The 15,945-nt window shown below is 37.8% G+C and overlaps 1 protein-coding gene across 8 annotated transcripts in view; it reads right to left on the minus strand.

Moving 5' to 3' along the window:
- mcf2l2 (MCF.2 cell line derived transforming sequence-like 2) overlaps positions 1 to 15,945 on the minus strand; it is a 137,966-nt gene that overhangs the window by 49,765 nt on the left and 72,256 nt on the right. For all 8 annotated transcript variants that reach the window (XM_051947577.1, XM_051947575.1, XM_051947570.1 and 5 more), the window contains exons 16-20: positions 9,893 to 9,959; positions 9,086 to 9,201; positions 5,885 to 5,954; positions 4,820 to 4,912; positions 2,079 to 2,171 (exon numbers count right to left, since the gene is read on the minus strand). In XM_051947577.1, the coding sequence (XP_051803537.1) occupies positions 2,079 to 2,171; positions 4,820 to 4,912; positions 5,885 to 5,954; positions 9,086 to 9,201; positions 9,893 to 9,959 (439 nt within the window). The remainder of the gene's footprint in view (positions 1 to 2,078; positions 2,172 to 4,819; positions 4,913 to 5,884; positions 5,955 to 9,085; positions 9,202 to 9,892; positions 9,960 to 15,945) is intronic.

Raw genomic sequence — 15,945 nt, forward strand, 5'->3', positions numbered from 1 at the left:
AGAAGAGAAGAGAAGAGAAGAGAAGAGAAACTGGCTGAGTGGATAAACCCTGAATGATGGCAGGGAGGTTTTTAGGGTTAAAGCTGAAAATGCAAAACATTTCCTTTTTGAAAAGACTTTGAATTTGTGGTGTCATTGATATGTCCAGTCAGCAGCTATTCTACACCCCACAGGGTGCTGAGTGTAAAAGCACTGCAAGACGTTCCAACATGTCCCACATCACACCAAAAAGAAATTTGTCTTCACATGTAAGCAGCTCATTCTTGATAGTTTTCTAAATTATTTTTATCTTTAATGAAAAAATAAAAGTAGTAGGCTGTGACTGGCTAAGCTGAGCATAAAAGTAAGTTTCAAAGCAACAAAGAGAAGACATCCAGCAGAACCTCAGCTCGCTGACAAAGAAGGAGCTCTGATGAAATGTCTGGCCTTCACCTGCAGTTCAGCTTTGTTGTTTTAAAAATTCTTTTCAAGGTTTAAAACTTTTTTATGGGAACTTGAGACTGTATATCTATAAAAACACAGAATGTGCTTTTACACGGAGCCCATTCTGCATTAAACAAATCATATTCAATCAAGTTGAGCACAAAAGAGAAACCGAGTGTGGACCTCATGAAACCTCAGTCAGACTTGATTTTAATATGCAAATTGTTGGCAGTTTTTACATAATTGGAAAAACAGACATCTGACCCTCAAGGTTCAGCGGCCCGCAGGCGGGCCGTTTTGATATCTGCATAAGCATTTTTCGAAATAGAACCACACTGCCAACTCGATGACAGAAACATTATACACCGATGGAAAGCTTAGATTCTCATGAATCCGCCGGTATAAACCACTTTCAGATGTGATTACCACAGCGGATAATATAAACACATTTGTCCGACAAAAAAACAAATATCCATCCATCCGTTCTCTATACACGGCTTTAATGCACACAGCGCGACTCACATTTGCGGGTTCATTATTACACACAGATGAAAATATTCCACAAAAAACGGCCATAATCCAACCTTGGACATCCAGACGAAACAAGCCAGTAACATATTTTGTCCAAAACATGTCTTGAAGTCGGTATAGAATCCACGAATCGGTCGTTTTCGAGGAAATGCACCTCGCGATGCGCGCCCAATATTCCCTGTATTTCTCGTCATATTTTTATTTACAAATGAAATATTAGCATTATTTTTTGTACTGAAAATGGCCGGAATTGACTGTACCTTATAGGGCTACACAATACCTATTAGTAAGGGTGAAAACTGACATAAAAATGGATTTTGCAATGATTTTCAGAATTAAATAAATAAAATTGATCATAAAGAAGAATTAGCTGGTTATGCACACTTACTTTTATCACAAAAATTGCCATATTTATTGATGTCTTTGTTGAATAGATTATGTAAAAAGCATACCAATTTTATCTGTAGTCACAATTGCAAAGAGCTTCAGTCTGTGTGTTATGTCAATCTATGATGCCACATGATCAAGAAAAATCACTTCCACTATTGGTCTACAAAGTACCGTGACATCAAGGTTAAATCATTTTCTAATTATGCAACACTACATACAGCATTAATGTCCTCTGTGCTCTGTGTTCAATGTACCTGTGGTATATTTTCAACAACTATATTACACAAAGCAAAACACATCCTCTAATCTAGCTGGTATAGATATGCTGTCAGATTGTACAAAATCTACTAATTTGAAAATACAAATAGTAATAGAGTTGTAGGAGTTGCACATTTTTAGTGTTTCATGAAGTCATAATGAAGTGTTGAAGTGTGCAGATTGGCTGCTGATTGGATTCTTAACCTCTATCAATTTAACTCTCACACCCACTGTGAAAAACGATAACTGTGGCCCTAGGCTCAAAAAGAGCTTTTAGGTACTTCCCTGGAGGGACATAAGCTTGATCTTAATATACTCACAGATTAGTCCAAAAAATTTAGATTAATTTTTAATAAGGTCTTGTCGCCAAGTCAAACAAGCTACAAAGCAAGCAAACACACCTTGTTCAGCATTCAGTGTGATTCAGCTGACAGGATTTTAAAGTACAGCATGTTTGTGTGCGCTGGCGTGTTCACCTTTAGCATGAGCTGGTATTTGGTGATCCTCTGGACAGGCTTCAGCAGATAGGCATCCAGGGATAGTTTGTGGTCCAGTTTCTTCTGGCATTCCTGTTGTCACAAACAGCAAGGTGTCTCAATTAGGAAAAAAAACAGACAAATTTAACTTGTTAGTTTGAACCTGTTAAAGCTGCTACGTTAGGTTAAAGGCATAGTGCGAATTACGGGGGGTGGTTTGACCCCCCAATTACAACTTCGACTCCCCTAAAAGGGGTACAAATAAGAGATTGGGGGGGGGGGGGGGGGTGTTGAAACATTTATCTGTCTTTTTAGTGTCAAAAATATTACAGTGTATTGTATTTTCCATGTTCATGCCAGGAAGAGGCTTGTGCTAAAACACACACACCCAGACAGACACCCCTAGAGTGGACTACACCATTTTCACTGTCACTCGTTAGTTCCCGGCTGCCTGGCTGAAATCCAAGTAGCCGCGCGTGCGCAAAAAAAAAAAAAAAAAAGAGCTAGATGGAGAAAAAGTTGGCTTTGCGCTGTTTCGGGACATCAACGACTTGGGGAGCACTGTGATGTAAGTTATCTAGCTAGTTTATTTTTATTTAGTATCCCACTTTCGGAGTTACGAATTATATTTGGATTCATATTGTGTCCGGTGTCTCAGACGAATGTTATCATGTATCTATGTGTAAATGTCAATATGTTAATGCTAGCTTAAACTGGTGTGAATGTTACGTTAGCTTACACCGGTGCTCATGAGCAGTTAGAAAATGGGGGGCTGACGTTCATACAATAATGAAGACCAGTCCTCACTACTTTTAGCTTTTAGCTCCAGTTCTCTCTCAATGACTGACAGGCCTGTCAGCCTGTATGTCACCTTTATGAATATAGGAAAACACAGAACTGATAGACAACATGTAATCCAATGTCAGTCTGTTACAAAATTATATTATTTAATTTTAATAGTCTTCTGAGTGGTGATCTATTTACGCTTTTGCCTTGATATTAGCTTTCATAATAGGCACTCCATGACAGTAGATTTCAGGCAGGACTATAATCTGGCTGATTAGTTGAACTGTTAAAATCAACGTACTAAAAGCTGATTAACTGATTGCCTGTGATAGTTGTATTAGTCCAAATTTATGACTACTTCATTGAACTCAAATTAGATTTCATTTACAGAGCCAACATGGTCAAGAGGAAAGGAGAAGATATCAGGCACTATTTTGGTGCCAAAAAAAGAGTAAGTTGAAAATTAGGACATAGTTAAGAAAATGCAGCCTGTATTTCCAGTGGTTATTATAGAGGCTATAAATATAGAGCATTATAGCATGGTGAATTTTACATGCATGTGCTGTTGTATTAAGAAGGCAGAGGGAGCTATTGTGAGCAAGAAAGGAGGAGAGGACAGTGAGCAGGCAGAGGAGGAGGAGGAGGAGGACAGTACACAATGCAGACATTTTTTTGAAACAAGTAAGATTTCTGTAAATATTTAAAATGACCTGTTAAAATTTAATGATTTTGTTTTCTTGTATATATGTTTATTTTATGTCTTTTCTCAATATTAAACAACAACAATTCTAAAGATTGTTAAACCTTGGACCTTCATGACGCTGTAAGAATTGTGCAAGACTTCTGTTACCTTAAGTAGGCGCCTGCGCTGTACTGGGTTCCCTTTTCACCCTGGCCTCTAAAAAATGTTGACCCCCCCAATTGTCATTGTATAATTCGCACTCTGGTTAAAGGGCTCTTTTTTCTATTTCTTTACTGTAGTATGTGAACACGTGTTTGTTTTGGGGTTTTTTTTGTCCATGTAAAGCTTCAGTAAACTTACGAAGCTCACTGATCATGTTGAATGCAGTTATTCTCTCCATACCTGCCTGAAATGCCTCATATGAAGTCCAGTCTGTTCTTCTGCTAGTTATCTACGTCGCCAAGTGACACATTTTCAAAATGTCTGCCTAGCAGCTAGTTCAGAATCAGAATCACTTTTATTTGCCAAGTATGTGAGCACATACAAGGAATTTGACTCCGGTATTTTACAGTACCCTCTTGTAAAAGACAGATAGAAAATTAAATAATAAACAAATTATCTAACAACAAATGTAAAAATACGTAACAAGAAAAATTAATAAAATGTTCATGATTCAGACTGTGACTGGTTTCGAATGTTCATCAGAGCAACAGCCTGTGGAAAGAAACTGTTCATGTGTCGTGTCATGTGTTCGGCTGAATAATCAACTTCCTTGCAGTCCACCATTTTTTCCTCACTACAGTTTCTTTTGGTTGGGCAACATCTCTATCTGACCACTCAGAGCAGGCTGAACTTAAAGGGAGTTGGGCTTTAAAGAGTCAGGAGCTGAAACAGAATGTTTTAGAGAGAGGATGAGAACAGGCACTGTAGGTACGCATAGTCTGAGAAGAATAACGTTTTTGTTTAGTTTTTTAAACTAACATATGTAAACATATTCTAGTAGACAAAAAAATGAACTTATGAATGTGTAAATGTGTGTAACAAAGGCTCTTTAAGACACAAAATGGGATAACAACAGATATGGACTGTAACTGCTTTGTGGCTGAACTTCTTCAGGACTTCTTTCCCAACCACTTGTTAAGAAGAAAATATTAACTTACTAAACCTTCAGAAGCACAGATCGAATTGAATGTTATGTAATAGTTGCCTGCTATATGGAATCTGGATTCAATAAAGTTGGATGCAGCTAAAAGTTGTGTGTTGTGTGTGTTACCTGAAAGAAGAGGCTGTCTCCACACTGTCTCCAGAGGACTTCAGAGCGAGGTTTATTTTGACAGTACTTCTCATATACCTGAAGTTCTTCTTTCTGACAACATAAAAACATGTCCAAGTTAAGGTCCTATAATCATTTCAGCTTTTGCTCAAACATTGAGTTTATCAACGCAACATTTTATTGGCTGATTGACTTAATCTGCTCATTCTGTTCCACTGATTTGAAAGAAACATGACCATGCAAAAAATATTACAATAACGTATGAAAACCCGGTTTCTTTTTGAATACATTTTCATGGTGTTCATCTGCTTTAATTTTGTTTATTCAGCCTCTGATCCAAAACAGGACCCAATGGAAATCCCATTTGAATCTGGTTTTAACCTGACAGTTTTTGTTTTATTTTTGTTCAGTTGGGGAAAAAAAAAAGATAACAGTGCATTGCATTTAACCAGTGAACACCAAAACCGGTTTGAAAAGCATGTTTTCTTTAAAAAAACAATTGCCAAAATGGCACAATTTATCTGAGCCAGAAACTGAAAGGTAGAAAGAATGACCTCATTTTTCATTTTTGCAAATGTCTATCTCATGTGTGGGTTCAGCAGGGGGAAAAAAAATCTAAGTTGATTTTCATCAAAACAACTTTATTCTAAATGTCCCATTTTAAAATACACCTTTAAGTAAAAAAAACAACAAAAAAAACAGAATAATTCAGATTCACTCAAAAAACATGACTGATCTATCTGCAGCCAGCAAACATTTGACACAAATGGGAAAAGGGTCTGAACTGGGCTGAACAAGGACAGCACCAAATGAAGAATGTCAGAAGACATATTCAAATCCTCTAGTTCAGAAAAATAAATAATATCAGACTATGAATGTTTTCCTGGTGTGACTGCACTTCAGGTTAAACATTGTATTATGATCAATTATTCATCAGAGGAAAGAATATGGCATTCTAAACTGTAGTCATCTAAAAGCGGAACAAGAGATGCAAAATATGAGCAATTATGCTCTGTGTAGAAAATGTATTTCTTTACTTTGAAGCATTGTTTCTTAAGGACTTACTCTTTTCAGAAAACAGGTTCCCACCAGCTCTGGTTTCTCTGCACAGTTCTCCAACTCCATCAGAAATGTCCTGCAGATAATTTATGAACAAGTATGGAAGACAAAACACATCAGACACTTTAATAGTTCTCTGATGAGTTGTTGACCAAATTTAAAAAAAAAAAAAAAAAAATCGAACACATGATCCAACAATTTCAGTATTCTGTTTCTGTAGTTATTCTGTCTTTAAAATCTTGGCAAGTATTGGCTGGGATGTGGAGACCACAAAACATTAAGAGAAATCCTTTGGCATGGTGGATCTAAGAAATAGCTGCTGATTGCACCATGGAGTGTTGGATGCACAATTTTCAGAGTTTGACCCCTGCCAGTGTCTAAAAGTTTGGATAGGCTGATCTAAAATGCTTCAGTTTTGCTGCCACTGAACATGAGCACAATGTAAAGTTGCATAAAATCATTTTCCTATGTTATTTTCCACAGTGGCTCCTATTTCTAGACAGTTAAAATGTACTTAAACTGCTGAGTGATCACAAGGACCCCTGATGCACAAGGCTTCTACCACTGCTTCACTGAAAGAAGACATTTAGATTTTTGTAGTCATATAGGATACGAATACAAACAGCCACTGCATTTAACTGTGGAGGACATTAGTAAAGTTCAGTTAAAGGTTTTCATCCAGCAGCAGCATCTGAGGGTTTGGAAACATTATTGCGAAAAAGCCTCAGGAGCTGCTGTTTAACTGCAACTGAATTTGTGTAGTTAGCTGGCACTTAGCTAAAGAGGAGTGGTTTCATCCCTCAGTTCAAATGTTGTCCCCAACAGCAGATCACATATCGGTTTATCAGTTTAATCACCGCGTTATAAAAGTACATGGGGCGGCATGGCTCAGTGGGTAGAGTGGCCGTCTTGTAACTAGAAGGTTGCCGGTTCGATCCTCGGCCCGTCGTGCTCATGTCGAGGTATCCCTGAGCAAAACACCTAGCCCCTAATTGCTCCTGATGGGTCGTGGTTAGCGCCTTGCATGACAGCTCCCGCCATCAGTGTGTGTGAATGGGTAAATGTGACATATCATGTAAAGCACTTTGGATAAAAGCGCTATATAAATACTACCATTTTAAGTGTAGCGGTACTACGTTATGATTTATTGCTCTCGTTATTAATAATTGGGGCACCACCCTAGATCTCTAGGGAAAAAATTAATATTAATAAAAAAATTAATATTCATAAAAATTTTGATCAATCTCATATCAAAAAGTCTTGAATCCTCGGTTAAATTGACCACATTCTACACAAAGAAACAAGACTGTAATTTGGTCTAAAATGAGGTATTTATTAACTATTCTATGAAAATAATGACAAGTGAACTATATACAATGTAGATATGGTGTGTGTGTGTGTGCGTGCAGGACTACATGTGTGTGTGTGCGTGCATGTGTGGAATGTGGGAGTGTGTGTGTGGTGTGTGCATGTGTGAGAGATGTGGAAGTAGGTGTGAGAGAGAGAAGGAAATATGGTGAGGATTAGCCAGAGCTAACCTGACGAGGTAATCGGTAATTTGGATTAAGAATTCTAATGATTTGTAAAAGAATAAATTGATTAAATGAATTAATTGACCAAGCGGTTAGTACATCACCCATAGAATGGAATCAGAGCAAACTCAGCTGGAGTTATTGAAGTGAACTGTCATGGGGCTGGGACTTGCGGGGCCTTCAGATTATGCACATGGTCTTGACTGGCAAGTTCGGAGCGGTGCGTCGTCGTTATGGCCGCCTGGATGTCCTGCCGCGGATTGATCGGTTCTATGCAAAGACCTGATCCAGCAGGCCTCCGGAGTTCTCAGCTGAGTGTTGCTTGGCATAAAAATGATGGTTCTCAGGCTTTAGCCAAGAAAAACGGGTGTTGATGAAAAACGGTCAAAATTAAGAAAAATAAATGCTGGTTCTGAATCGGTTCTTCAGATTAAAACGAATAACGAGCAAAATGTCTCCTTAAGTTACAAAAACATTAAAAGATAAATAGTTAACAACTTAGATGGTGAGGGAATTTTAAAGATAGGAAAAACGCGCTTTAGATAGAGAAAAATGAGAGAGACTTTGGTGGGCCTCTCAGGGCCAGATGAGGAAGAGAGGGTAAGGTACGTAAGAGGCAAGAGAGAAGAGTCGGTAAGCTAGCAAGAGCGAAGGTGGAGGCTGCTTAGGCTTATATCAGGCCAAAGGGACCATGGGAGGACCCCAAGGCGGAGGGAAGCTTCGGCGTGAATCTCTGGGTGGTAACATGACCCCTTCCTTTGTCTCAAAGAGGAGAGATGGAAAACTACTCCAGAGGGAATTAAAACATTGGGATATTAAACGATTAAAACGCGATCTGTCTATCTCTCCACCATATTTCAGTTGTGTGAAAGAGACAGTCATGTTCCTAAATGTGTAGATTATTACATATGTTCATATTATGTGAATCATTTCATTCATAACTATATGTTTATGACATTAAAAATATGTATCACAGTGAAAATATAACAACAAGTCAGAGATTTGGTAACAGGTAAATACAATGGTCATCATTCAACCTAAATAGAGAGGAAATTCAGAAGTTAATACTGGAATTCATTCCAAATCCATAGTATCCTGGGGAAGAAATGATTAAACATCACAAATTAATATCTAGACTTCTATAACAGATATAACTGTCAAATTCGGATATGATGTACAACATAATCTCACTATAACTTTGGTAATCAGGAAAGAACAAAATAAATCTCAGAAATATGAACTTTGAAGTAATTAGTTTCTTCAGTTAAAGAGTGTGTCTCTCTCTGTTCCAGCCTCCTGCCATAAAGTTTTACGACTTGTTATCTGATCTGTGGAATGCAGAGACGTCTCCGGCTGAGGGTCTCCTGAAGCTGAAAAGGGATTTTAGCATGAAAGTTCATTAAACAAACATCCATAGCATATAATTGAAAGTCATTGTCTTTTAAAAAGAAGAAGTTATTCCAGGGGTTTAAATGTTCACAGGAGCTCCATCCTTCTGTGAATGAAAACCTACAGAAATACAAATGTCTCAATCCTCCTATAGAGATGGGTGTTGGTCAGTGCTGGAGAGAGGGAGAGCTTATCTGAGTTTTGATCAGCTCAGGAATTCCAGGGCCTTTGCACTCTTGCTACATAAGTATATAACTGGGCAATGTCCAAGATAAATTCCAGTTACCTGTTGTGAAATTCATAAATCTCTGGCAGGTTGCCAAACAGCACGTCCCTTTTGTTCTCCAGCGATGGTGGGATGAGGTGGCTGAGCTCTGCGTTATTCATCTCAGCAAAATAACCCTGCAGACATGTGGCAATGATGAAGAAAAACAAAAGCAGAATTTACCAGAAATTTGCCAAGATAGCAAAATATCACAGTTAATCATTTTAACCAGAAAACTACAAGTAAAACTGAGATTTTTTAAAAAAATCTCCATTTCACTGTCGTCTCTAACTCAGTCCAGTCCCAGTCTGTGGCCAATGGGAATGAATTATAGGCCAAAGAGAAAACAAATGACACTTTGTTGATACGTACTTTATCACTGTACAAATATATTTTGACATCAACTTCACCCCAATTTACATGTAGGGCATATTCAACATTAATGCGACTGATAAACCCTTGAGCTTCATTTTTACTGCTAGATTAGAATCAGACAAAAGAGATATTACAGTGAGGCAGTCGGACAGACTCAGCAGTTTAGACAGATTATCTCTGAATGTTGGTCTAACCAAAAATGAGCAGCTACAAAATGACGCTAATATTTCTTTCCCAAAGGTTCTTGTCACTGTTTTTGCTCAGAACAACAAACTGAACATCAATCAAGTGGTATTTGCTTGAAATGATCCCTTAATGTGTTAAAATAAAAGGTCATGCTAAGCATTCAAAACAAGCCCATTGCCAAGCAGAAAGAAATTCAAGGGCTGTGGCTATTTTGCATATAAGTAAGACAACACTTCACAAAACAGAGAGGCACAGGACATACTGTACCTCCATGATGCTTTGCAGTTCCTCCACATAGAGCCTCTCCGTTTCAATTAGCTCAGTCATGATGTGTCTGCAGAGACAAAAAAAAAATCATAATGAGACCCCTGACCATAATTTACCCCATCTTAAAAAACTAATTAGATGAAAAGGAACTCGTGCATCCATCAAGTGCAGCTGTGATGGGGATGATGGAGTCCTGCCACAACCCAACAATTAACCAAAACATGTTCTGTACAAATGCCCTACAACTCACATTGTGGTTTGCAAATACAATAGACTCATTAACAATCCAGTTTGTTTTGCAAATGTGAAATGTGCCTATTAAACAAACTCATATTTCTATTAGGCCGTGCTTCCAAAACAAATACAGCATGTCTTACAAATGAAAATAAAATATGTAAAAATCTTGCGATGATTGACACAATCTGACTGACTGAGGCAAGGATTTTTTCACAAATGGCCTGAGCAACTTTTAAAAAAGTGTCCCAATTTTTCAGTTTTTCTCCTCACCATGAATCAAACGTCAAAGAATGATTCCATATGGTTTCCATTTTGAGTTGACAGTGTGAACTTCAAACATCAAACACTCAATTGGTGTGAGGATGGAAGGATCCAGTGTTAATTCCGAATCCAATGCTTTTATACATTTGGCCTATTTTGTTACAACAGCATGATTTGAACACAATTCATTATGACCTGAGCATAAAGATAAGGGATGAGTTACTACAAACATAATGAATTGTGCACTCAACCCTTGCACCCAGAAAGGACACATTAAATAAAACTGAAAGAGAAATTAAACATCTATCTCAGCATACTTTACTTTGCCAACTCCGACTTGACTGAGTGGATCTTAAGGATACAAAGAAGCAGAGCTTGTGGAACCAACTTTGCAAAATGTGAGCCCAGTATCTTTGCACTTCAATTATTATCTGAAATCAACCAAATGCTCAGCATTTTACAGTTTCGTCTAAAGGCAGTATTACAACTAGGCAAACTCAGGTGACTACCTGCAGACTGGTTTGGTTCCATTTGCATTTTTACCAACAACAAAAACAACAACTGTGGATTTGATTTATTCCATAATGCAAAACAACAGCTTTTTTGACTAGACCAAACTTCTGCCTCCTCCCTGTCCATGTCTTACAATCCCTACATCTCCAATTGAAGACAAACTTTCTGTTAAACATTTAGGCTGAGCCAACGCTGATATAAAGAGCAGCTCCAGAGAGACAGAGGACACTGTGTCAGGGATACAATATATCAGTGGTCCATAGTTAATTGGTCAGTAAATAAGAAAATGTAATTACTGCTCCAGGTCCAGTAATAACGTTTCAGTTGATAATTATGCACAGCATGCTGTAGATGAGAGACGCCAAAATTACAATCCAGTTCTGGGTGATTTTTGCTACTCCCTCCTCCTGTCTGGTCACTGTTTGCATAAGGTGGGCCTGAACTCATCACACACATGCAATAAAACCTCAGAGCAACAGTGGAAGATCTCACTGTAGATTACTGCAACAGCACTTGCTGTTCATATGTGAAAATAGATCTGGCAGCAAGGCAAACTGTATAGTTCAGCAAATACCTGCTGAACAAACACAAAATAACTGGTTTGAAAAATCTTTCACATGTCACAGTTCCATCTTCATGCTCAACTAGTATGTATTCCAACCATGCCAATAGCAAGCTATCACAAACCAGTCGGCAACCTCCTAGGCTGTGAAATGAAGTAATGTGGAAAAACTGCAGTTCCACAAATGGCCGCTTGATGCCGACTCCAAGAGTTAGTCAATCTACATAGATCCCCATGCTAAAAAGCCCAACGTTTAAGCAGAAATTAAACATGTTTACAGCCTTGTTAAAAAAATAAATAAAAATTGGGTCTCGATAGCTAATTTTCACATTCATGACAATAGTATTATTTAAGGTTTAAAGTTATGTATAATCACAGGTGTAGCTGCTTTGAGTAACAAGTGGGTGCTGTCAAAGGGCTGTCCATGGCACTGAGACATTTGCATAGCTCACCTTAGTTCCTCTCACGCACCACCTCTTTGTTTATTTTTAGATTTGCTTTGAGTTAGGGAGAGTCAGGCCCTTCCAAGATGGAGATGGCTGGAGCCTCTATACTCTGCTTCAAAACTAATAAAACAAAACTCTTATCAGGAAGTCTATGTTTTTGAGGGTTTGTAAATTTTTCTTTACAGTCTGTGCTGTAAATAAGCTAAAAAGAATGCAAATTATACATAACAGATAATGACAAATCTGAAAATGAGACCCCAACCTTTTAATCAGTTGCCCAAAATCCTGAAACCACTGACTCACTACTGACCTCAGGCTTTCACAGAGAAACCAGTCAGCATCTCCTCCTTGAGGAGTTATTGTATCCATAGCAACTCCAATCAACAGACAACTATTGCTTTTTGGCATCACACCAGTGCATCTCTGTATTTTTAACTGTTTCCACAGGGAGTTGATGGGAGTTCCCTCTCAAAGTGACGCTATTATATAATCTTGCAGATTCAATCACTACGTTCATTCTTGAGTTTGTAAACAGCAGTCAAGCTCAGCAATTTCCGTCGTTTTTGAGCCTGCATCCTCTAAAGATGATTATTAGATATGCCTGGCAATCAAAAATTTTAACAATAAATAAGAACCAAGCAGAAATATCAAAGCACTAACGCTCTTTTTCATGTGGATGCTTCCTGCTTTCACACATTCAAACATGATATGAAAGACAAGTTTGTCAAACACTTTCATGAGCAACGCAAACTTTCAACCAGTCTCTCGTCACTGGTACAGATCTACGCTGCAGCTGCACAGACTTCAGCAGGATCCAGACTGTAACTGAAGCACTTCCCCCTAACCTTGTTTTAACGAAGAATGTGCAGGGACACAATGAGCCAGTCTTGTGTGCTCATTAGCTGCATGTGTGTGACCACTAGCTGAGAAAACACAAACAGCATATGTGCTCACTCTCATTTGCACAATTTTACACATGACTTTTCCTTCTCTCCACATACATAATTAGGTTTATTGCGCATGATGAGTGTATCAGCTCTGTGAGGACATGCGTTAGTCATTTGAGAGAGGGCATCCTAGAAATAGTTGATTTATTATTTTTAGGTTTTACGTATTCGGCCAAGAACATTTGGAAAAATGCCTACAGATAAAGGTGGTACACTTGAATAACACCACAAGGATAATTAGATTTTCTATAATGTATTGAACAAACGTTTTAAATGGTAAAATATTTCTTTATGGAAAAAGTAAGTGTACTGTATGTTTGTGGCCATCATTGCAAGTGAACATGAAAACCATCACTACAAGTGGAACAGCGGATGAATATCACACACGGAATTCAAATATAAAACAGTCCACAGGGAAGTACAGAGAGATTTACCTGGAACTGATAGGCTGACTTCTTTGGTCAGAGTCGAAATGTAATGCATGTTCATCTGTATAAAAAGATCCCGTACTTTAGCTTAAAAAAAAAAAAAAAAAAAAAAAAGAGTGCAGTAATACTAGAGAGAGGAAAAAAATCATTGAGAAAGGAAATTTATATATTAGCATTGAGTTCACAAAAAAAAAAAAAGGTAAAACAACCATGCTATAAAAAAAATTGAAATTCACAAAATTTTCCCATCCTAATTTCACATAAGATCATGTGGGTTTGTTGCTTTTAAATATTTAATAGGGGACATTTCCATGTGTAAAATAAAAATGACTGAAGTGAAGACTTCGGTAATTCTTCAAGATATCTCTCATTTAACAAAAAATTAATTAATTAAAGAAACAATACTTCTATTACAAAATGGGGGGGGGCAATTAAAAAAAATTGTTTATTATTTTTATTATATTTTTTTACGGTGTAGTAACCGTAATAACTGATAAATATTGTTTAGTTTGTATGTTTTGGTATTCCAATGATCTTGTAAATCTATATTTGGTAGTTAAGTAGTGTGCTCCTGGCTTTAAAAGCCTGAACTACCAGGTTTTCTATATGGAAAAGCAGATTTTCAAAAAAAAAAAAAAAACTGTCTTTGTGCATGTCATTCAACATTTCCTGTAGAGTGGTTCCTCCCACTTTACAACTCAGTCCCACCCACCCCATTCGCAAAGTGTCTCTCTCTCTCACACTGGGACCTTCAGGGCAGTCACAGCAGGCAAATGAAACTGTGCCCAGCTCAGTGATTCAAGTGGACTACTACATCTGAATGGAGAAGAAGGAAGAAAATCTGATGAAACAGTAGGAAGCAGAGATAGTGAAAGAAAAGCAGAAGCAGCTGAAAAGAATTAGTCTGAAAAAGTGTCAATTTTAGAACAGTAGTGATCTGAGCACAGCAGATAGGGTTTTCTCTGTACTTGAACTCATGTGTGGTTTGGACTCAACGCAGCCCGGTAAGTCAAGACCACAGTGTGTATGTGTGTGTTTGCGTCTTGAGGTATTACAGACGTTTAGGGGAACACCAAATGGAGTCTATAGTACCTCCAGGGATAAAGGTGTCAGCTTGCAGTAGCAGACTGACACAGTTAAAGAGGCAGATGGGGGAAAGAGGCAGAATGTGCCAAGAGGCAGGTAAATACTCCCAGAACTCTGAGCACTTTTTCTCCAGGTCTCCGCTGAATTGTCGCCAAGCTAGATCCAGACTTTACAGCAGAACTGAATTAGCCTTAGACTGAACAAGGGTAGCTCAGGGGGTGGTTCAAGCAGAATTTAAACCTTAAAACCCTGGCGCTGTGTTCACTTTTGTCTCCTTTTTGTAGTGTTTTATTTTGTTGAATATCATAAATTTAGTATATATTTCATTCTACTAACTTCACCTTGAGAAACACCGATCAAGTGTACTTTTTTTATACTTTTTAAAATTTTTATTCATTTACATATACAAACAGAACATGAGATCATCATGGGTGTCACAATTACATCAAAGATTCTTTTACACATACATCACAATATAATGTCACATCATTCAAGGTGCATACACAATCCATCTTTCCCAGCGTTTGATACCTTTCTCCAGTTCGAGTCTCAAAACAAAAGTAAGTCTCTCCATGCAATAAATTTCTTTAATGATCCCATGGTCCAATGTTGGAGGGTCCGACTGCAACCATTTCCGGGTTATAGCTTTCCTACTACTTGCCAAAAGTATTTTCAATAAATATTTGTCCCTATGTAGAACTGTATCTAGTATTTTACCCAGATATAAAGTAACAAAAGAGTAATCTAAATCCACCCCTTTTATTTTATTTATCTCAGCTGCCACCTCCCTCCAGTATGGTTGGGCTTTCGGGCAGGCCCAAAACACATGAAAGTGATTAGCCATAGAGTTACCACATTGCCTCCAACAAACACCTCGGCTCTGTACGCCTGTTTGCCGGGCTGTTATTTTAGGAGTCATAAAAAATCTCACTACATTCTTCCAGCCGAACTCTCTCAGCAATCTTGAGTTTGCAGTGGTCGCTTGTGTTTCGCATATTTCCATCCAAGTCTCTTCTGATATTTGTGTTTCTGACTCTCTCCCCCATTTTCGTTTAATGTATGTCATAGAATGATTTTTAGAAGCTTGTATACTTCCGTATATCCTTGAGACCAACTTTTTGTTGTCTTCTTTTTGATACACATCATGAAATATGGAAATCAGATTATATTCCCCCTCCTCTTTGGTCTGTAGTTTTTTATAATAGTCTCTGACTTGCAGGTATCTATAGAAGTCCTGTTTTTCCAATCCATATTTGTCTGAAATTGACTCATAACTCTGAAATTTGTTGTTTGAGGTGAGGGAACAAAATGATGTGATGCCTCTCTTAACCCACTGTTTAAAGCCCCTGTCTAATCTAGCAGGTTCAAATTCTGGATCATATGCTACTCAATTCAAGACCCCAACCTGCTTCTCTATTTGTAACTTCCTCAAGACCTTAAACCAAAGCTTGAGGGTGAACAAAGTCCACTTATTTAAGCTGTTATGTTTTTCAGCTTGGCATTTATTTCCTATTATAGATTGTATTGGAATTTTTAGCTATGAGATTTCTAAAAATTTCCATTTAGATCCATA

The sequence above is a fragment of the Acanthochromis polyacanthus genome, chromosome 4 (genome assembly GCF_021347895.1).
Source record: "Acanthochromis polyacanthus isolate Apoly-LR-REF ecotype Palm Island chromosome 4, KAUST_Apoly_ChrSc, whole genome shotgun sequence".
Taxonomy (NCBI): Eukaryota; Metazoa; Chordata; class Actinopteri; family Pomacentridae; genus Acanthochromis; species Acanthochromis polyacanthus.